This window comes from Megalobrama amblycephala, linkage group LG16, assembly GCF_018812025.1.
Source record: "Megalobrama amblycephala isolate DHTTF-2021 linkage group LG16, ASM1881202v1, whole genome shotgun sequence".
Lineage (NCBI taxonomy): Eukaryota > Metazoa > Chordata > Actinopteri > Cypriniformes > Xenocyprididae > Megalobrama > Megalobrama amblycephala.
In genome coordinates, this window is record NC_063059.1 from 32,776,415 (window position 1) to 32,799,634 (window position 23,220).

The following is a 23,220-nucleotide window of genomic DNA, read 5'->3' on the forward strand; positions in this document are numbered from 1 at the left end:
GTGGGGTCCGAAAGGGGGCGGGGTTTGGTTTATATATATATATATATATATATATATATATATATATATATATATATATATATACATACATACACATATATAGGCCTATATATTATAAAATCAGAGGTTGCATTAGACTTGCGTTTCGATTTTGATGGACAGGATCGTAAAAAAAAAACCCATCATAATCAATTACCCGTCATTTTAATTTTTATATTTTAATGATAAGACATTTAATAGCTTCTGATTTCGTCCACATTTTCATTTTTATTCATGAACTTACAGGATAAGCAAATAGGCACAGGCTATGCATTTATAAATATTATGAGAAGAAAGTTGATCAAAGACTGCGTCACTTTTCCGTTTTCATCTTGAACACTTGTCACGGATTGTGAGTGAATGCGATCATCCTTTCGTCTTTACTACTGTAGGCTACAGAACGAAATAAACGTGTATGAAAATAAAAAAAATATGTTGAAAGATACAGTAGCTTACCGAAATCTGTATCACGTCAGTCAGTGTTGCAAACAATGTAACGTAACATTATACCTCACAAAAGCCATTCGTTGACCATAAACGTATAGTCAGCAAGAAAAATAACAAAACTTAATTATGTAAGTAAGCATAAGTAACTTTTTTAATATAAAATTGACTTAAACTAGGGTGCTCGTCTGTGTTTAAACAAGCGCATCGTTTCATTTTATTCTGGAGACTGAACTCGTGCTCTGCTGCCACACTGGAGCGCGCTCACCACCTACTGGACAGGGGTGGGAATTACAGTTTACAAGCTACATAATCTGTCAAAATGACGGACGGGCTGCAGATTTTTTCCGTCACTGCTAAAAAAAATTCCATTAATGACTGAAAATTTTCGGTTAACGCGACCTCTGAGATTATATAATATATATATATAACAGTACCGCCGGTGACACTCCACGACCGCGGTGGCGCGGTTGTCATGCTATCTATCTATCTATCTATCTATCTATCTATCTATCTATCTATCTATCTATCTATCTATCTATCTATCTATCTATCTATCTATCTGTCTGTCTGTCTGTCTGTCTGTCTGTCTATCCTTTCTAAGATACTCTTTTGCAAAGAAAAAAAGTTAAACTTTTCAGTTAAAATATTTTGTTTAATTGACATTTTGCCAAATAGGTAGGAAAACTACAACACCCCTAATGCCAAAAAAAAAAAAAAAAAAAAAAATTCAACAATATCTAGTGATGGACGATTTCAAAACACCGCTTCATGAAGCTTCACAGCTTTTGTCTGGGATTGCAAACTGCCATACTGCTGAAATCACATGACTTTGGCGGTCAGAACCACTGATTCGAAACAAAAGATTCAAAGCAGTGTTTTGAAATCTCCCATCACTAGATATTGTTGAAAAGTCATTATTTTCATTTTTGTTTTTTGGTGCACAAAAAGGATTCTCGTCACTTTATAATATTAAGGTGGAACCACTGTAGTCACGTGAACTGTTAACTTGCTGGAGGCCTCACTGAGCCATCAGATTTAATCAGAAATATCTTAATCTTAATCCGAAGAAGAACGAAGGTCTTACGGATGTAGAATGAAATGAGGGTATTAATGAGTAATTAATGACATCATTTTGATTTTTGGTTGAACTAACCCTTTAACATTTTTTTAAATCACTGATAAATCAAGCAACTTTTAGTCCAACTAGTCATATATATTTATCCCAACATATTTTTTTTATCTCAAAGCATTGACTTGTACACATGAGGGTGGAGTCAACACAGGGGTATAGTAAATAACCATTAATTTACAATATTCATTAAGCCTGTTAAAATTGCAGAGCAATCGTGCACTTCTATAACTTTCCAACACGGAAATTATTTTGATGTGAAACTATTTTCAGATCATTGTTCACAGGTGAGCCAGAGGGAAGGTGAGAGAAGAGATGCAGGGCTCTGGTGTCGTGAAACTGGTCGGGCAGGTAGATATGACACTGGCATTCCTCCATTGAGGCTAAAAGAGGGAGGATAAGAGGGCAGTCCTAACCATGTCTTGAAAAGAAGGTCAGAAATTGAAAAGAGGGTCTTATTTTTCCTTTGGTACTGTAGAGACAGGTTGAAATCCCGCCCACCCAAATACATAGACATTTTGGATCTAACCATAGTCCTCACTCCTGTGCCTAATGGCAGACAATGACACGGTAAGACAGAATCGCTGAGTTTTGAATCTGCAGAGTGTATGCTTTTGGAGTTATCTTAACTGTTTTTATGCATGTGTGACAGATGTTAAAGTTCTATTTCGTGTGGTTTATTTTAGTGGTCTGTTTATGCATTTTTATGGGTCTGGCTTGTATGTTGTTTATTAAACAATGAAATAGAAATGACAAAAAAGAGCTGTTAATTGGTTCAAATGATTAAATTATAATTTCAATTAAAACATTAATGCATTACCAATATGTGACACTCCATTAGACAAAAAAAAAAAAAAGTTGTGGCATTAAGTTTTCTAAGTTTGGGACTCACTAACTTAAAGAAGGCCTGTTTACTGAGCTCTCATATGATAATTATGATATTTATAATGAACTGTATGTACTTCACAGTAAGTTTCTATTTGTTAACATTAGCATGAACTAACAATGAACAGTTGTATTTTTATTAACTAACATTAACAAAGATGAATGAATTCTTCGTTAGTTAATGTTAGTTAATGCACTTACTGATGATAACTAATGGGGTCCTAATGTAAAGTATCAGTAAAACTATGATGATGATCTGCTTATATATAATTTTACTCTAAAGTTAAAGGTAATGCATTAAACAATACAGCTAATATTTGATTCACTTTGACAGCTAGTTTGCTGACAATTGCTTTAGTTTAGATAATTGCTGGTCATGCTGTTTTGGGTAATGGTAAGTTTTGACAAACCAGTTCCTCCACATTGAACTGAAAACATTCTCATTCTCTGTTTCAGCTTTGAGATCAAACAATGAAAAGTGAGACTTAAACACATCACTTTTGTCAAATGCAGGGGCAAACCTTAATTGTCTAAAGGTGTTTAGCCTCATATTGGATTACATTTCAGCTGTCTGTATAATATCAAGAGAAAGGACTTGTTTTAAAACCCACTTAATGCTAAAGAAGAATTTAAAGAGAATCTGGTATGTTGGTAGTTGTATAACACTCATGTATGACACAAGTCAGAGAGAAACACACTATTCATTCTGGACTGAAACTGGGGTCCTGGGGTCAGTATTGTTCTGGTATGTCAATTTAAAGGGTTAGTTCACCCAAAAATGAAAATGTTCCAATGTTCCAAACCCGTAAGGCTTTTATTCATCTTCGGAACACAAATGAAAATCTTTTTGATGAAATCTGAGCACTTTCTGACTCTCATAGACAGTCCATGCAACTGCTACACAATGCAACGTAACACTTTGACGCTTAAAAAAGATCATAAAGAAAACGTAAAACTATGAATTGAGTGGTTTAGTCCAAATTTTCTGAAGAGACATGATCGCTTTACATGATGAACAGACTAAATTTAGGCTTTTATTCACATATAAACATTCATCAACTCACACATCAGTTGTAGTAAACATAAGCTCAAGCATGTTTGCTTGACCTGCGGGAACCAATGAGGTTCATTCTTGTGTGTTACGTAACACATCTGAGCTTCTGTTTATGTTCGCTGATCAATGTTTCCATGTGAATAAAAGCCTAAATTAAAGAATTAGTCCACTTCAGAATTAAAATTTCTCGATAATTTACTCACCCCCATGTCATCCAAGATATTTATGTCTTTATTTCTTCAGTCAAAAAAGAAATTAAGGTTTTTGAGTGAAACATTCCAGGATTTTTCTCCATATAGTGGACTTTAACAGGGACAAATGGGTTGAAGGTCCAAATTGCAGTTTCAGTGCAGCTTCAAAGGGCTCTACACGATCCCAGACGAGGAATAAGGGTATTATCTAGCAAAACGATCTGTCATTTTGTAAAAAAAAAAAAAAAAAAAAAAGAAATATATATATATATACATACATACATATATACTTTTTAACCACAAACGCTTGTCTTATACTAGCTCTGAAATGTGCCATGCATTACATAATCACATTGGAAAGGTCACTTTGAAGCTGCATTGAAACTACAATTTGGATCTTCAACCTGTTGGTCCCTGTTGAAGTCCACTACATTGAGAAAAAGCCTGGAATGTTTTCCTCAAAAACCATAATTTCTTTTCGACTGATGAAAGAAAGACCTAAACATCTTGGATGACATGGGGGTGAGTAACTTTAAGTCTGTTCATCATATAAAATGATCAAGCCTCTTCAGAAAATTCATATGGATTAGTTTTACGATCTCTTCATGAACTTTTTAAGCATCAAAATGTCAGCTGAGTTGCTGTCAATGAAGGGACAAAAAGCTATCAGATTTCATCAAAAAGATCTTCATTTGTGTTCCAAAGATGAACGAAAGTCTTACGGGTTTGGAACGACATGAGGGTGAGTCATTAATGACATAATTTTCAATTTTTGGGTGAACTAACCCTTTAAGACTCATCATTCTAGACCAAGACAGTTAAATACTACTACAGTTAAGAAACATTGCTGAAATATGTGTGAAACACTCAATATTTGCTTTGTCAGAGGTTTGAGATTATAATTATACACTATAAATAAAAACAACAAAATGTGATTTTGGTTACTAATATGACTGGTCTGGTTGCATGGGTTAAGCACTTATATTCATTAACCCATTAGGCAGGCAATAAACAAAACTCCCTTTCCTGGCTCTGAGCTGTGGTATGCAAAGTGTTAGCTAAATGGTGTTGACTCATGTAACACTTGTGGAAAATTACATGAATACAACGTGAATTTAATACACATTTAAAGCCCAGAAAGCATGGCCCACCTGTCTAATCTTGGCAGTGTGTGAAACATGCTCACACTTTTGGTGACATGGTGGGTGTAAACAGACACGTTTATTGTTATTTGGTGTTGCAGTGCAAACACTACACACCTACTCACTGGATTGAAGAGGTACAGCTTCTGAAAGCGACAGAGAAAGAGCCATTGAAATGGAAATTAAAGTGAAGTAGACCGTGGCCTTCAAAATTCATCAGTCACAAAACATAACTCAGTACTATTTTACAAAGCATCTGGTTCAACCGCATAGTTTCCAAAGGTGTATTGCAATAGGCTATTAATAACATGTAATGGATAATGTACAGTCAAGCTGGTCATTATCACAAAATAAACCCCAACAGGGTGATCAAGACCGTGACCATAGTGAAAATCAATACAATATCAATACTGTGACTGGTTGCATAAACTGCTTTTAGACTAGTACTCATATATTTTTCTTCTTCTTCAAAACTTTTAATGACTTTAATGAAGTCACATAAAAAGATAGATTGGTCTCATTTGAATCTGAAAGGTCAGACTGATTACCCCTAACTAGTTGGTCAGACTAGTTTTTAAGACTTATACTTAACAAAATTGCTTCACAAATGGCCTCTGAAGTGCTATCAAGTTGTTTTTGCTACAATCATTACCTGAGACATAAGTAGTAATGTAATTAATAGTAAAAAATAGTAATTGTAGCAATGTCATCCTGAAATTACATGATTTTTGCTGTGATTTTCAACTCTCTGACGCTGACAGTTAATGGAGACAAATTGGTGCTCGTTCACATGAGTGACGATCGCTATGTGTCTTTTTTCAAAGACTCAATCTCAGAGAAGCACCAATGCCTTGCAGATGACAACAAATATTTAGCAGGTTAAATATCTAGAGTAGACCTGTCTGCAATCCAAGTCCTGTAGTGTGAAATGTGTTTTGATTGGAAATGGCATATTGACAGACATTGTGCACTGTGAAATGAACAGCAATCTGACGACTTTTAAAGTCACAATGAAATCAAAATGGACAACTCTTGTTTTTATGGAATATTATAGTGTTTATTAAAAACAATTTATCCATGCACAACATTATTATCTTTTTAAATCTATGTGCCCTCATAATCTTTATTCAAAAATAACTTCCTCGCCTTCTTACAGCAACTTCCTCGCCTTCTTATGATGTTTACTGGCGCGAGGGCGGGACAACCTGTCTCTCACATGAGATCAACCAATAGCAAACCACAACCATCCAATCAATTACCCATGGAAATATCAATTCCCACCCTACATTTTTTTTTCTTGTTAGTGAAGTCATTTGACTTTTTCTTGTTAGAGAAGCTGTGTCACAATAGGCAAGAAAAGATTATTGCTACTTCCGTTTCATGCCAGCTTTAAAGGTGCTGTAGAACATCTTTTCAAAAGATGTAATATAAGTCTAAGGTGTCCCCTGAATGTGTCTGTGAAGTTTCAGCTCAAAATACCACAGAGATTTTTTTTAATTCATTTTTTAACTGCCTATTTTGGGGCATCATTAACTATGCACCGATTCAGCATGTGCGGCCCCTTTAAATCTCTCGCTCCCTGCCCTCACGAACTCTCGACTATAAGTGCAGTTGCATAAACAAAGTTCACACAGCTAATATAACCCTCAAATGGATCTTTACAAAATGTTCGTCATTCATGTTGCATGCATGCTTCGATTCCTGTGAGTATAGTATTTATTTGGATGTTTACATTTGATTCTGAATGAGTTTGAGGCTATATGCTCTGTGGCTAACGGGCTAATGCTACACTGTTGGAGAGATTTATAAAGAATGAAGATGTGTTTATGAATTATACAGACGCGAATACAGTAAGAAACAATGGTAACTTTAACAACATTTAACAGTACATTAGCAACATGCTAACGAAACATTTAGAAAGACAATTTACAAATATATCACAAAAAATATCATGATATCATGGATCATGTCAGTTATTATTGCTCCATCTGCCATTTTTTGCTGTTGTTCTTGCTTGCTTACCTAGTCTGATGATTCAGCTGTGCACAGATCCAGACGTTAATACTGGCTGCCCTTGTCTAATGCCTTGAACATGAGCTGGCATATGCAAATATTGGGGGCGTACATATTAATGATCCCGACTGTTACGTAACAGTGTTATGTTGAGATTCGGAAGTCTTTTAAACAAATGAGATTTATATAAGAAGGAGGAAGCAATGGAGTTTGAGACTCACTGTATGTCTTTTCCATGTACTGAACTCTTGTTATTCAACTATGCCAAGGTAAATTAAGTTTTTGATTGTAGGGCACCTTTAAAGTTGTAGTGTAGGGGCGGCATGAGCAACGGTGACCGCTGAATGCCGCGATTGACTAGTCAGAATCAAGTATTTCGATTAGCTATGTCAATGCATCTTTAAAATCCACACCACTCCAATATAGAAAATCATCAAAATCATTGTTAATCTTGATTCTCTTGAGTCCAGTTTTTTTTTCAATAAATCAATGGTTCGTTCACGAAGTGACTCAAATTATTTGGTCATAACAATAAAAATCTGACTGGAGGGGACTTTCAATGAATAATTTTTGGATTGGATTGGACCACTTATCTTTTTATTATTTCTCTATTAATAGTAAAAGATCAGAACTTCTCTTTTGCATTATGTTTGAAGCTTGAAGCGTTGTAGTGACCAGTCATAACAATTCCTATACCTTTACTGAACTATTCCTGTAAAATAAATACTTCCTGTAATAAAATCCATACATTCAGAAGAAGAAAGACTGTATTCTTTTCAACACTTTTGTGCTAACAAGGAAGCAATCCATTTGATTATTGTGACGATATACTGTCTAGGTTACAAATAAACATGAAGACATCAACACTTTGTCAGAGGCAATCTGCCTACCTTTCTTCAAGACAAAGACTTTCCCAGAAGACAGTGCCTGTTACAGAAAAAACCCTGGTTGCATCTGTTCAGTCTTATCATGGATGATAATGGATTGGGCAGTTTTGGTTAAGCATCAAATATTGAACAGATTGTCAGTATAGAAGGCTATTTTGGAGTATGCAGTCAGTGCAAACACATAGCCTCAGTGATCACGTTTGAGCCCAATTTAGTGACCAAAGAATCAAATTACACTCTCTGTTTCAGTCTTTACCACATAAAATAAACAACAACGATCCAATCAATTCTTGATGGACAAAACAGAGTCCTGTCCTACATTTTTTAAAAATTAAAGAACATAGTAAACAAAATTACATAAAAACAGGCACCAAAGTCAGCAACTCCAAAAAAAGGATAAACAAAGTCCATTTTGATTTCTTGTTCAAGAAGCTATTTTATCTGGCTGTACATCATGGTAGGGAAGAAAAAACTTCCATTTCATGATGACTTTAAAAGTTTAAGAGTAAAAATAAAACTAGACATGCAAGTATATTGACATATTTGTTATGGCATTTGACTAGAATGCAGAACTCATTCCTGTTGGGCAGTCAAGGCATTTCAATTATTTAGGACAAGGAACACAAACAAGTTCTACTAAGATGATTGTGTGGCATCTTTTGTATGTTAAAATGATTTTCCATGAACTTGTCAAACGACAGCAACCATAAGAGAGCTGATGAAAAAGTGGCAAGAGTTCATTATCATTTATAAAAGATGTTTCTTTTACTTTCTCTTTTGTAGAGGGACCCTCCTCCACCATACTACTCTGTGGCAGTGGACCCACAGACCCCTCCTATGACCTACGAGGAGGTGATTTATGGGGACAAATATGGGGTCACACAGAAAACTGTGCCATACTATGTTCAGAAGGATCTGGCTCAAGTACAAGTATCAGCCGTCATCGTCACACAGCGAGTTGTCCGTAAGTACAGTCACTCGGATTTGGTGCTTCCCAGAAAAAAAGCTTTACATAATATGCTCTTGCTAAATTAAGCTAATATCTGAAAGCTGTTTTTACAAATTTATCATAATCAAAACTGAGAGGGCAATTCTTATGGAAGCTTGTTTCCGCCATGAATTATGAGTTTACATCTTGCAATTCTGACTTTTTTTCTTAATATTTAGTTGCAATTGCGAGTTACAAAGTCAGAATTGCGAGATATAAACTCACAGCTGCGAGAAAAAAAGTCATTACCTTTTTTATTTTTTATTCAGTGGCAGAAACAAATTTCCACAAATTCTCATTTAAATGGAATAGCCTTTAAGCAAAATGTATTAACATATTTTCAATTTTTTTTTACAAAAAATTCAAGTTTTTTTAAAAAGAAAAAAAAAAAGTTTTCTTAGGTTTGTAACTTTTTCCAACATCTCTGGGTTATGTATGTAACCCGGTTCTCTGAGAAGGGAATGAGATGCTGCATCATGGCGTTGACGCTATCAGCTTCCTTCCCATAGCATCGACGCCATGACCAGTGTTGAGTTCCCTCGAAAGGGAACGTCTCTGGGTTACCTATGTAGCCAATTTCCTGAGAAGGGAACGAGATGCTGCATCATGGTGTTGACCAAAATCTTATATGAGTAATTTTATTTCACGATAAAGATATACAGTACAGTCCAAAAGTTTGGAACCACTAAGATTTTTAATGTTTTTAAAAGAAGTTTCGTCTGCTCACCAAGGCTACATTTATTTAATTAAAAATACAGTAAAAAACAGTAATATTGTGAAATATTATTACAATTTAAAATAACTGTTTTCTATTTGAATATATTTCACAAAGTAATTTATTCCTGTGATGCAAAGCTGAATTTTCAGCATCATTACTCCAGTCTTCAGTGTCACATGATCCTTCAGAAATCATTCTAATATGCTGATTTGCTGCTCAAGAAACATTTAATGTGTACAATTGTACAAAATATTTGTGTACAATATTTTTTTTCAGGATTATTTGATGAATAGAAAGTTCAAAAGAACAGTGTTTATCTGAAATCTAATCTTTTGTAACATTATAAATGTCTTTACTGCCACTTTTGATTGATTTAATGCATCCTTGCTGAATAAAAGTATTCATTTCTTTAATTTCTTTTCAAAAAAATAACAATAAAAATTCTTACTGACCCCAAACTTTTGAACGGTAGTGTATAATGCTACAGAAGCTTTGTATTTCAGATAAATGCTGTTCTTTTGAACTTTCTATTCATCAAGGAATCCTGAAAAAAAAAGTACACAACTGTTTTCAACATTGAAAATAATCATAAATGTTTATTGAGCAGCAAATCAGCATATTAGAATGATTTCTGAAGGATCATGTGACACTGAAGACTGGAGTAACGATGCTGAAAATTCAGCTTTGCATCACAGGAATAAATTACTTTGTCAAATATATTTAAATAGTACACAGTTATTTTAAATTGTAATAATATTTCACAATATTACTGTTTTTTACTGTATTTTTAATTAAATAAATGTAGCCTTGGTGAGCAGACGAAACTTCTTTTAAAAACATTAAAAATCTTAGTGGTTCCAAACTTTTGGACTGTACTGTATATATAACAATATATTTATTTTTGCTTTAAATAAGGATTTTATTATGATATGAAAATTGTTATACCATTTAAATTTCATAATTATGGTCACCAATTTTAAATTTCACAAAAAAACTAATACTAGCCTAAGTTAAAAAATAAACCCTCATGCTTATTCAAGACAAGTAAGCAGTGATAAAATAAAAACAAAAAAACCTACCTGAAAAAGTTCAAATGCTAGAAATAAGAAATACAACATAAATTGTATAAAGTAATCAAATGTATAAAAACACTGCATAGTCTTTACTGTGTAAATTAAATATAGGCCTACACGTATTCTTATTAAAGTTAAAGTAATCCAGTAAAGAGCAGTGAGAGACTCTTTTGTAAGGCAAGGCAATTTTATTTGTATAGCACATTTCATACACAATGGTAATTCAAAGTTCTTTACATAAAGAAGAATAATAAAAATAGAACATAAGGAATAAAAATAGCAGTCGTGATTAACATTAATGACACAGACGACAGCAGGTAAATTAGGCTGCTGTCACTTTAAGACCGAATGCACAGATCCAATATACTGATTCACATGCATTTTTTTTCCTCAACCGTATAAATGACTGTGTTTATGAGGATACTTGCAAAGACAGGCTTTTTGAAACGCAAGTACTTGAATTTATCTGTTCAAGCCCAATTGACCCTTCGCAAAGTCCCGCCCCCCTTAGTTACTGTTGCTTTGTCCAACAAGCCGTGGCACTGTCACGCCACACGCAGTGAAAAATCACGGAGCAAAGAGGATACTGACAACACGTCGACAGACAAGACAAAGCAGGTTACTTATGATATTAAACAAAGTCCCAGCTTTAAAACTGTGTCATTTTTTAAAGAAATTCAAACAATAAAAAACGTTTTGTGGCTCTTTAATATGTCGTGACCATGGTCGTGACAGATTGCTGTAGTGCGTCAGCTCAACAGGCTCGTAAACCGATCATCTCTTACTACTAGTTCATGTATAGCATCAAATAAACAGGAATGAACATCAGAAGGAATGTTGTTTCAAATGCGGAAAGACGTCAATATACACAATTTTTTAAGTTTAACTCCACCGAGGTTAATCTTCTAACTCCTGACTGCTTTGTTGGACAAAATGGCGGATTCGGCGTTCTGATTGGTTAGAACGCTTGTCAATCAAACTCCCTGAGAATGGTCAATTAGGTGGCAAAAAGATCTCAGTTCAATACTTGTCATGTGAGCGTTCAGAATCCATTTCTCAGACAGCGCTCTCATTTAATCCGAAATGAGTTCTCCTTTGCCGTCACGCAGCGTTGAGTTCCCTCGAAAGGGAACATCTCAGGGATACGTATGTATTATTATAAATGTATTATTGAATAAATTAACAGTCCTTCACTCGCCATTTATAGTGCTATATACTTTTGATAATAAATGTGGGATATTAGTTTAGTTGGATTGCTGATTTGTTCTTGTTCCTTCAGCTCCTCCAAAAAGTCCGGAGTCTTGTGGACGGAGTGCCAAGTGTTGGGGTGGATGGATAGGTGTGCTGTTGCTGTTGGCTCTCATTGTAATGGCCATCTGGCTTGGAGGTAAGGGAGGGGATGTATCTGTAATGACAGGACACACCATTTATGCTTGCCTTGTACCTAAACCTCTCACCTCGATTTATCTCTTTACCGCTCTCTCACTTATGGGGATAGTGCATTATGGATCCAAGTCATATTCCGGCCATTATGACAGCGATTGCAAGGGAAAAGATTGCAAGGAACAAGACAGCCATGAGAAGCATGACGACATGAAGAATTCTGACACCTGCTCCAACTCCTCTGTGCAATGTGACGGCATCCAAAACTGCCAACAGGCCAGCGATGAGACAAACTGCGGTGAGCACACGTTTTACAGCAAAGAGGCTGACTATCAGATGTAACTGATTCATGTAGGACAAAATATAAAGAGATTATTAGTTGAGTGTTTCGGATAATGCTTTGGTGAAAACTACAAGGTTGACATGTCTTGATAAGGGAACTAGATTTACAAGAAAACCACACTGGTCTGCAATAAAACATTTACAGTACACAGTAAGGCCTCTATTTACTGTGTTATGAAAAAAAAGGTTGTTAAAAACTTTACTACACTGCAAGTTGCACCGCAAAAAGCAAATATAGCCTATATAAATCTCTTTAAAACAACACATAATCAATTTTATCTACAAAACACAACAGTTACATTTGATAAAACATGTTTTTCTTACCAGATTAGTATTGTTTTTAAAGTTAGGTCACCCAAAATTAGGTCTCATGTTGTTCCTTCTTGTGCTGAACATAAAAGAAGATATTTTGAAGAATGTTGGTAACCAAACAGTTTCTGGTCACCATTGACTTCCATAGTATTTTTACTATAATATGGTGGTCAATAGGGACCAGCAACTGTTTTGGTTACCAACATTCTTCAAAATATCTTCTTTTATCTTCAACAGAAGAAAGAAACTCATGCAGGTTTGGAACAACATGAGGGTGAGAAAATGATGACAGAATTTTTATTTTTGGGTGAACTAACCCCTTTAAGCTAAATTAAGAAAGTGCTGTTATTGTTCACTAAAACTATTAAAACTAATTTTAGGTCATTAAAATAAAATAAAATATAAACATTAGATTGAAACCCTGAACCTAAAAAAAGGAAAAAGTTCCTTGGCAAATTTTCTCAAAAAAAAAATAAAAAAAATAAAATTGAAGTACTAAAATTACTAAAATTTAAATTAAATATGTATATACTGTACAGTCAAACCAAAATGTATTCAGACACCTTGAACATTTCATTCATTAATACAGTTTATTCACTATAGTTTAAAAAATGGTAATAAAATATGACAAGATCTCAGAGTTAAACTGTGTCAGAAACTATTCATCTTAATTATGTCAGATAACACTTAAGCAAAGTGTCTGAATAATTTTTGGTTCCAAATGTTTACCAATTTTACTGGTAGTCCACTGTATGAAGAATTTTTGGGTATAATATGTCACAGTTTACTTTATTTTGCTATCCTCATTTACATAAATTAACTATAGTGTCCTGCACCCTCTAGTAAAAATATATCAAAAATATAAAAAATGTCTGAATCATTTTTTGTTTTGACAAAAGCAAATAACAAAATTACTAAAACTTTCACTAAAATGAAAACTAAAAATAATAATAATAAAACAACTGAAAATAAATGCTTATTCAGAATATTAATAAATATTGTAATAGTGTATAATAATAATAATAAAATAACACTATTAAATATATATTACAGAAAACAAGTCTTAATATCTTGCAATATCTCAAGTATATTAAAGTTGTTTTAATGATTTTAATGATGTTAATGTCATTGTTTAACATTCCTTTCCAATGTTCTCAGTGAGATTTGCTGAAGGTGGAGTGTTGCAGGTCAGAACTCGGGATGGTCCATTCCTTCCTGTGTGTTATCAGGGCATGGATAAGAGTTATGCTGACCAGATCTGTGAACAACTGGGCTTTAGAGGGTAAACATTCATCCATCGCTAACAAGAGTAAAATTAAGCCATCATTTACTAGCCCTCATGTCGGTCCAAACCCATGTGACTTTCTCTCTTTAGTAGAACACAATATGAAATATTTTGAAGAATGTTCATGCAGCTCTTGATCAGCAGTGACTAGGGTCCATCAAACTTCATAGAGCACCAAAAGCAACATAAAAGTAGTCCATATGACTTGTACATTTATCAAAATATTGTATTCTGTGTTCCATTATAAAAGAAAGTCATACAGGTTTGGAACAACATAATGGGTGAATAAATTATGACCTATTTTAATTTTTGGGTGAACTTTCACCTTAAGTAAAATCAGTGTGGTATATGTACCATTAATGCATCTAAACTCAATGGTCCAGATATGACCAAATATGAATCTTGTTCCAACAAGGACTATATTAATATAGCTGATGTTGTGTGTTTCTTTCCCTTAGGTCTTATGCATCAAGTCCAGTGGATAGCAAGACGTCCATAGCCCTTACTGTAGAACATAGATCAGACAAACTTATACAGGGTCTGGTCAATGTCAGGTAAGACTAGATCAAATCAAAAGCAGATTGTAGTACAGCATCCCAGCTAACAAAAATATGTTCTAAAAACATTTTTCTAATGTTCACATTAAGTTATGAAAACTCTTTCTGTTCAAAACATCTATTTTTTTTTTTTTTTAATTCTTGGTTATAGGAATGTTTAAGGGAACGTTGTAACATTCTTCAAACATGGGAACATTACTTCTTAATGTTCTTGAAACTTTCTGAAACGAGTAGTAACATTTAAAAAATGTTAGTTGAACATAACTAAAATGCTAAAAAAAAGTTCCATGAAAGATGCATACATAATGTTTTTGTGCTAAAGTTTTGAGAACATTATTAAAGACCAAATAACTGAACAAAAGTCATATATAATTTTCAGTCACGCGACTGGCACATAGTATTTAGATCACTTCTTAAGAGATCAAATTCAGTGTACAGATAACTGATGATCAATACTTCATTCAGGCAAGCAGATGCCTGAAAAATGCTTAAGAAACTGGGTGTTGCGTTTATATTCTGGGTTCATCTGCTTGCCTGTACATGGTATGCATAATCAATAAGGTGTACATTGAATTTGGTCTTTTAAAGGGTTAGTTCACCCAAAAATGAAAATTCTGTCATTAATTACTCACCCTCATGTCGTTCCACTCCCATAAGACCTTCGTCCATCTTTGGAACACAAATTATGATATTTTTGATCAAAATCACGTGATTTCAGTAAACGAGGCTTTGTTACATCATAAGTGTTTTGAAATTTCACAAGTTTGATACGTGCTCTGAACCACTGATTTGAAGCAAATGATTTGTAAAGCTTCAAAGCTTCATGAAGCAGTGTTTTGAAATCACCCATCACTAGATATTGATGAATAAAGTCGTTATTTTGTTTTTTTTGGCTCACAAAAAGTATTTTTATCGCTTCATAACATTAAGGTTGAACCATTGTAGTCACATGAACTGTTTTAAATATGTCTTTAGTGGCTTTCTGGGCATCTGAAAGTGTTAATTATCTTGCTGGCAATGAAGGCCTCACTGAGCCAACGGATTTCATCAAAAATATCTTAATTTGTGTTGATCGAAGGTCTTACGGGTGTCGAACGACATGAGGGTTAGTAATTATTGACAGAATTTTCATTTTTGGGTGAACTAACCCTTTAATATCACTGTCTTACAATATTAGTACTTCGTACAGACCTGGTAAAAAATGACTGGCGGGCAATGGAGGAAAGCCTTTTTTCGCCCTCCAAGTGGGCGTTCCTATAAGGATGTGACGTCATATGAAAACTATAAATTAACATTACTGGAATAATGTTTGTTCGTAAATTTGCGAGAACCTTTCCAGAATGTTCTCAAAAGATCTGAGAATATTCCCAGTTAGCTGGGATAGGACCTTTTGTGTTGTCAGGGTAATAATTCCCTCGATAGTACATATAGTAATGTCTGTCTTTCACCATTTTTATTTGTTTAGCACTGGCTGCTTGAACGAGAAAACAGTCTCACTTGAATGCACAGGTAAGAATAAAGTCAAAGTCCTTCAGTCACATTTGATCTCAGTTTACATCAAATTACTGTGACGAATGATACATGTGATACATCACAGTAAACCTTCAATTATTGTTCACTCCATTTGTTAATAAGTGACATTGTTTGGATAATGAGTAAATGGATCATTCTTCTCACACTGAAATGTGGAATTAATAGTGTTTTGTTTTTTTCTTTCAGACTGTGGCAAGCAGCAAAGTGCCTCCAGGATCATAGGGGGCACCGCCTCTCAGCTTGGTCAGTGGCCTTGGCAAGTTAGCCTGCATTATAATGGAGGCCATGTTTGTGGTGGATCACTCATCTCTCCGGACTTTGTTGTGTCAGCTGCCCATTGCTTCCAAAGGTTGGTTATTAGGCAGGGATTGACAAACTAGAAAATTAGAAGCAATAAAATATCATTCTCCTTTTCTGTATAATACTCACACAAGATTTACATTTATTAAATAAATTAAAAATGAACCTACATTATAAAACTGACCCTAGATCAGTTAAAAAGCATTAAGGCCATTCACACCAAGAACGATAACTATAGACCAATTTGGAGCAGACGTCACAGTTGCGTCACTTTCAGCTGCGCAAGCATAGTGGTGGCCAAAAAATAGAGGTAACAAGTTGAGAAAAATGGGCAAAATCCATGGAATTAGAGGAAAAAAATGTTTTGTTGTGCCTTTGGATGTCAGAATCGGAATATGCAAAACAAAATAAGTTTTATACAACCCAAATTCCAGAAATGTTGGGACGTTTTTTTAAATTTGAATAAAATGAAAACTAAAAGACTTTCAAATCACATGAGCCAATATTTTATTCAAAATAGAACATAGATAAAATAACAAATGTTTAAACTGAGAAATTTTATGCACAAAATGAGCTCGTTTTAAATTTGATGCCTGCTACAGGTCTGGGGGCATGTTTACCATGGTTTAGCATCTCCTACACCAGGACATGGCGCCCGTGATTTCCAACAAGAATGTCAAATTTGGACTCGTCTGACTATAGAACACTTTTCCACTTTGAAACAGTCAATTTTAAATGAGCCTTGGCCCACAGGACACGACGGCACTTCTGGACCATGTTCACATATGGCTTCCTTTTTGCATGATAGAGATTTAGTTGGCATCTGCAGATGGCACGGCGGATTGTGTTTACAGACAGTGGTTTCTGGAAGTATTCCTGGGCCCATTTAGTAATGTCATTGAAACAATCATGCTGATGAGTGATGCTGTGTCTTCTGAGGGCCTGAAGACCACGGGCATCCAATAAAGGTCTTCGGACTTGTCCCTTACACACAGAGATTTCTCCAGTTTCTCTGAATCTTTTGACGATGTTATGCACTGTAGATGATGAGATTTGCAAAGCCTTTGCAATTTGACATTGAGGAACATTGTTTTTAAAGTATTCCACAATCTTTTTACGTACTCTTTCACAGATTGGAGAGCCTCTGCCCATCTTTACTTCTGAGACTCTGCCTCTCTAAGACATCCCTTTTATAGCTAATCATGTTACAGACCTGATATCAATTAACTTAATTAGTTGCTAGATGTTTTCCCAGCTGAATCTTTTCAAAATGTCTTGCTTTTTCAGCCATTTGTTGCCCCCGTGTCAACTTTTTTGAGACCTTTAGCAGGCATCAAATTTGAAATTAGCTCATTTACTGGAAAAAAGTGTAATGTTTCTCAGTTTAAACATTTGTAATGTTATCTATGTTCTATTGTTAATAAAATATTAGCTCATGTGATTTGAAAGTCTTTTAGTTTTCATTTTATTCAAATTTAAAAAACGTCCCAATATCGTCCCAATAATATTGTAGAATATCGTCGATGAAGATGCCCTTTGAAGCTAAATGCAGACGTTTATGTTGCAAGTCATAGACTTGACTGATGAAACCTGCAATGATTAGGCTACTATTAAAGCATGAATTTGATGTAAACAGTAAGTCTATATAAAATTCACATATGCAGTTCATAGGGGACATACATACATAGCAGCTACAGCATGAAATAATAAACCTATAACATTTTACAACTTTTAAACATAGCCTATAACATTTTTATTTCGCAATTCTGACTTTTTTTCTTGCATTTGCGTGTTTATATCTCCAGTTCGGACTTCATAACTCTCATAATTGTGAGTTTGTCACAATTCTGAGAGAAAAAGACAGAATAACGAGTATATCTCACAATTCTGTTTTTCCTTCTAAGAAATGTGAGATATAAACTCAGATTTGCAAGGAAAAAAAAGTCAGAATTGTGAGATATAAACTCAAAATTAACCTTTTTTATTCTTTTATTCCGTGGCTTCCATAGACTGCTACTCTAGAACTGTCATTTTCTGCCACCAGGTAGGCTCCGCCAACAAAAAACGTCATTGCAGTTTGCAAACACAAAATAGGTCTATAAAGTTAACTATAATGGTGGACGATATCATTTTGCTTATTCTAAACACGTGCTGCAGTTTTGTCATCTGCTGCTTTCCACTTAGCTGTCATTGTTTTTATCATTCATCAGCTGGAAAATAATCATTCTGAAAGTGATTCCAACGATATTGTTTCTCTGTGCCGTTATCAATATTTAGATATATTTAGAACGATTTTAGAATTACACCTTTATTGTTATCATTATAATTATCATGCATGGTGTGAAAAGGCCTTTAGTCACTCAGTCATGGTTCACCAAATCAACACCATCTAGTGACAAACCCTCCAAGGTAAAGAACAGTATGACATAACAAAGCCTCATTGGCTGAAATCATGTGAGTTTCGAACCACTGATTCAAAACAAAATGTTTCAAAGCTAATTGCAATGTTGCTAATGCTAATTTTCTACCAGTTAAGCTACAGGAACTAACAAGCAAATGATTATTATTTATAGCTGCTTTGAGTTTTAGCGAGTGTTCGGACATTCTTTTAATCAATTTATGTGATTACAACATTGATGAAACATGTGAACGTGATATTCATTTTGTCTTGATCACAGCTCAATGGCCAATTCTGGAAATTGGCGTGTTTATTTTGGAACTATTTCGCAGAATACCCTTAAGATCCCCTACTATGTGAAGAAGATCATGGTGAATGAGAAGTACAACAGTGTCAGCAATGATTTTGACGTTGCCTTACTGAAACTCGCCACTCCCGTGACTTTCTCCAGTGAGTTGGATTCACCTAATGGAGTAGTTAATGCAAAAATTAAAATGTTTGCACTGCTTTTTCTACATACAGTGAAACCATTTAGTTACCCTTAAAAAACAATAAATATAGTCTCTATGACTCATGCTCTGTATTTTGAATATTCTACAATAGCTTGACATTCTCTTTCACATACAGATAACATACAGCCAGTTTGCCTTCCTACATTTGACCAGACCTTTCCTGATGGATTAGAGTGCCGCACATCTGGCTTTGGGACAACACAACAGGGAGCAGGTACAGAGAGAGAAAAATGAGAATGAATGGAAATGGTAGAAGGAAAGAAATCCCTAGTGGAAAAAATATATACTAAAATGTATTTGAAATACATTTATTTTGTGCTAAGTATACTACAAATACACATTTATGCTGTGCTTAATACAAATACCCTGCAATTGTATTTTTGCTATACTAAACTAGTATACTTAAAGTCTGCTAAATTGGAATAGCTAATTTTGTACTAAATGTACTTTAGTTATCCAGAAGTAGTGCTGAGGTCCAACTAAAGATATACTTAAAGGATTAGTTCACTTTCAAATGAAAATTACCAAAAGCTTTACTCACCCTCAAGCCATAAAAAAAAAAATCCATATTTAACAAGTTATGAAGTAAAATATCTAGCTTCCACCAGACCACCTTCCGTATTCAAATTACTGAAATAACGGAATTCCACAATTCCATAAGTTGAATAGGGAAGGTGTAGGACATACAGTGTAAGCATTTTGAAGAATACGGAAGGCGGTCTTGAGGGAAGCTAGTGTTTGTTGTGTTGCCTTCATTTAATGCTGATTTTGCTATAAAACTTGTGTCCAGATAGGATCATTTAAATATTTTAATTTAAATTATAACAATCATCATTGAGAATAAAGAGAATTACTAATAAATTAAAAAAAAAAAAAAAAAAAAAAAAATCTAAAGACATTACAATAAATTAGAAATTGGGGTGGGAAATTTAAACAGAAATCTAACAAAAAAAAAAAACAAAAAAAAAAAAATCTTTTAATAGGCTTTATTTTCTTCATGCAAAAATACAATATAGTTATATAAAATAATAATTATGAAAAGATTTATACTTTTTAAAATAATAATCATAAATAAAATTTATTTATTTATTAGGTGAAATATAACCTATCCATACTATTTACGATATTCACCCTACAGTAGTTCAGATTGCGAACTGCTGATTTGAGCTTGGTCATTTGTCCACGTCGCAGCACACAGCACGTCACAGTGTGTGTTGTCTTCTTTTAATCTTTTTAGCCGACCTGGACCTTTGACTGTGAGTGTTTCCTTTATTCCACAGACCGTGGCTCTACAAGCCTCATGGATGTGGCAGTGAATGTCATTGACGCACGAGTGTGTAACAGCAGTCAGGTGTACCGTGGGGCCATCACTAACAATATGATGTGTGCCGGCGATATGAATGGAGGCCGGGACTCCTGTCAGGTAAATATACCATTGTGTCCATAATACTAGACCACCGAGTGACCGCAGGCAACTATATTATTCACTGGCCAAGTCTCGCCCAGTGTTTCTTTGTCTCATGACATTGATTTATTCTGGTGTTTAGGCAAATGCTGCATGTTGCTGTTCACAGTGGTGTAAATATGTTTTATTCAACCAAACATTTATGCAAACATGATGACATTTGCTTTAGGAACTACTTTATATAAAAAATTATAATAGGTCTTCGACATGACACACATAAAAAACATGCAGACTTTTCTTATTTTATCTTATTTCTTAGAAATAATATTTTATCATGTGGTGCAACCAACAAAATCATGTGGTGCAACTCACATACATAAAAAAGAAAAAAAAAACATAAAATGAGAATTTTATCAGAAGGATCCCTGCTGACTGTTAGTGTCAATAAAGTCTTTTAAAACATCAGATAATTTGACCTTTTTATAAGAAGGCAAGGTTGCAAAATGTCATGTGGTGCGACTCCTCCAACTTCATCGGATATTTATGAAATAATTTATTTGTAAAAAAAAGAAAAAAATATGAAATTTTTTAGTGCTGTCAATCGATTTTTTTTTTTTCAAATTAATCAAATTTTTCTGTAATTAATTGCAATTAATTGGACCTAACATTGAAAAAAATATGCATTTTTATTACATATTTTAATATATTTATTTAATGCCATCTTTTTTCTAATTACTATGAACGAAGGCCAGTATCACCAATACCAATACTGCTACTGGTGTCTCTAATAAATTGATGTTCAAAATCATTTTCTAAAAAAATATTTTATTTATTTATTTATTTATTTTATTAGATTTTTTTGTTACATCTGAAATTGGTTGATTTTCATATGTTTCAATGCATTATACTTTCTAAAAGTGTGTTCAATGAATAGATCAGTATTATAATGTATTATAACTGTGGTTACAATTATTCACAAAACCACACAATGCACTATAAGGTGCATAATTAAAGCATTAAAAATATTTTTAGAATTTATTATATGTAAATCTTTTAAGTAAAGTGTTACTGTTGTTTGTTCACAATGATCTGAAGTTCCGTTCTCTTCATCTCTGTTCTTGTCGTTGGTCTCAGGGGGACAGTGGAGGTCCACTGGTGTGCAAGGAAGATAATGAACGCTGGTATCTAGCTGGAATTACAAGTTGGGGAGCAGGTTGTGGACAAAAACAAAAACCAGGAGTATATAGCAGAGTGACCAGCCTTCTGCCCTGGATCTACAGCAAGATGCAGGTAAGCTGGACAACATGAGTCCACGTAGTTCATAATATTGTTCTTTTAACGCCTATAAGGTATCATATACTCAGTGCTTTCTCCTAACATGTCTATATATTGTGTCATCTTAAATACTAGCAAGAGAAGCCCTGATGCCTTTCTTCTATATGGTGTGTCCATTCCTGAGAATTTGAACAACGACAATGGACACAGGACAAAAGACGAAGGACAGAGTAATGCACTTTGACATGGGACAATGTTGCAATATTGTAGCCACAATTGGACAAAGAAAAACACTATTGATTCCACGTTCTCCTATAAGAAACTAATTATACAACTCAACCTGGGAAAGCAGAGATGCAGGCGTTGAGACCCATGCAGTGCTTGTTGCTATGCTTTCCTCATTCTTTTCTTTGCATTTACACTGTAAGTTCACAGCACACTGCTGAATCTGAGCCTTTGTTGCCTCTTTAACTCTGTATTCTTGCACTGATTCTACAGAAATATTGGGAGTGTTCTACAAATATATATTTATTAACCAAAAGGGTGTTAATTTTGTTCGAAAATCAGTCTATGATCTAAGATAAAATGAGATTGTTTTAGCCTGTGTGAAGGGTCCGTCCTTTTTCTCTATGATTCATATTGTTTCTTTATAAATCATGCTAAAAGCATATACATTTAGAGCTTTATTCTTCAAGCATGACACAGTTAAAAGAGTGCTATAAGGTCTAAGTAGATCAACATTTATGGATAGTTTATGGATGTCATCATTTACTCACCCTCATGTTGTTCCAAACCTGTATGAGTTTCTTTCTTCTGTTGAACGCAAAAAGAATGTTGGGAATCAAACAGTTGGCCATTGACTTCCATAGTAGGAAAAATAAAATATATGGAAGTCTGCTGTCAACTGTTTGATTACCAACATTTCTTGTGTGTTTAACAGAAGAAAGAAATTCATACACGTTTGGAACAACTTGAGTAAATGATGACAGAATTTTCATTTTTGGGTGAACTATCCCTTTAACATTTGCCAACCATTTTAGGATATGTTAAACAACTTATAGAGTAACATCAAGTGTAGCAATTAAACTAAACTTTTTTTTTGTCAAATTTAGCTGTTTTGAATTGAAACTATAACATACTATAACCTTACCATGGTTTTCAGCACATTAAGTATAAGATTACAAGTGAATGTGTGTACATGAATGGATTTAATGAACCCTTGAAATACCTTTTTCAATACCTTTTTTTGTAGCCAAGATGTGTCTGACTTTCAAAAATAAATCCACGTTGAGAGGACAACGTTATTGCAGAATCCATTTTCTTCCTGATGTTTCTCCTAAAACACCTTTTTT

The 23,220-nt window shown here is 34.2% G+C and overlaps 1 protein-coding gene across 1 annotated transcript; it reads left to right on the top strand.

The window, feature by feature from the left end:
* The first annotated feature begins 2,029 nt into the window (after positions 1-2,029).
* tmprss13a (transmembrane serine protease 13a) lies at positions 2,030-23,167 on the top strand. The gene is made up of 13 exons (XM_048160396.1): positions 2,030-2,185; positions 8,571-8,751; positions 11,846-11,953; positions 12,065-12,247; positions 13,762-13,885; positions 14,347-14,442; positions 15,911-15,954; positions 16,165-16,327; positions 18,957-19,126; positions 19,304-19,402; positions 20,469-20,611; positions 21,728-21,883; positions 22,004-23,167. The coding sequence occupies exons 1-13, from the start codon at positions 2,168-2,170 to the stop codon at positions 22,016-22,018; spliced, it is 1,500 nt and encodes a 499-aa protein (XP_048016353.1). The 5' UTR covers positions 2,030-2,167; the 3' UTR covers positions 22,019-23,167.
* Positions 23,168-23,220: the final 53 nt, after the last annotated feature.

Coding starts and splice junctions, on each gene's coding strand:
- tmprss13a (XM_048160396.1), top strand. Junction 13,886..14,346: donor GAACAACTGGGCTTTAGAGG/GTAAACATTCAT, acceptor TCTTTCCCTTAG/GTCTTATGCATCAAGTCCAG. Junction 19,127..19,303: donor CACTCCCGTGACTTTCTCCA/GTGAGTTGGATT, acceptor TTTCACATACAG/ATAACATACAGCCAGTTTGC.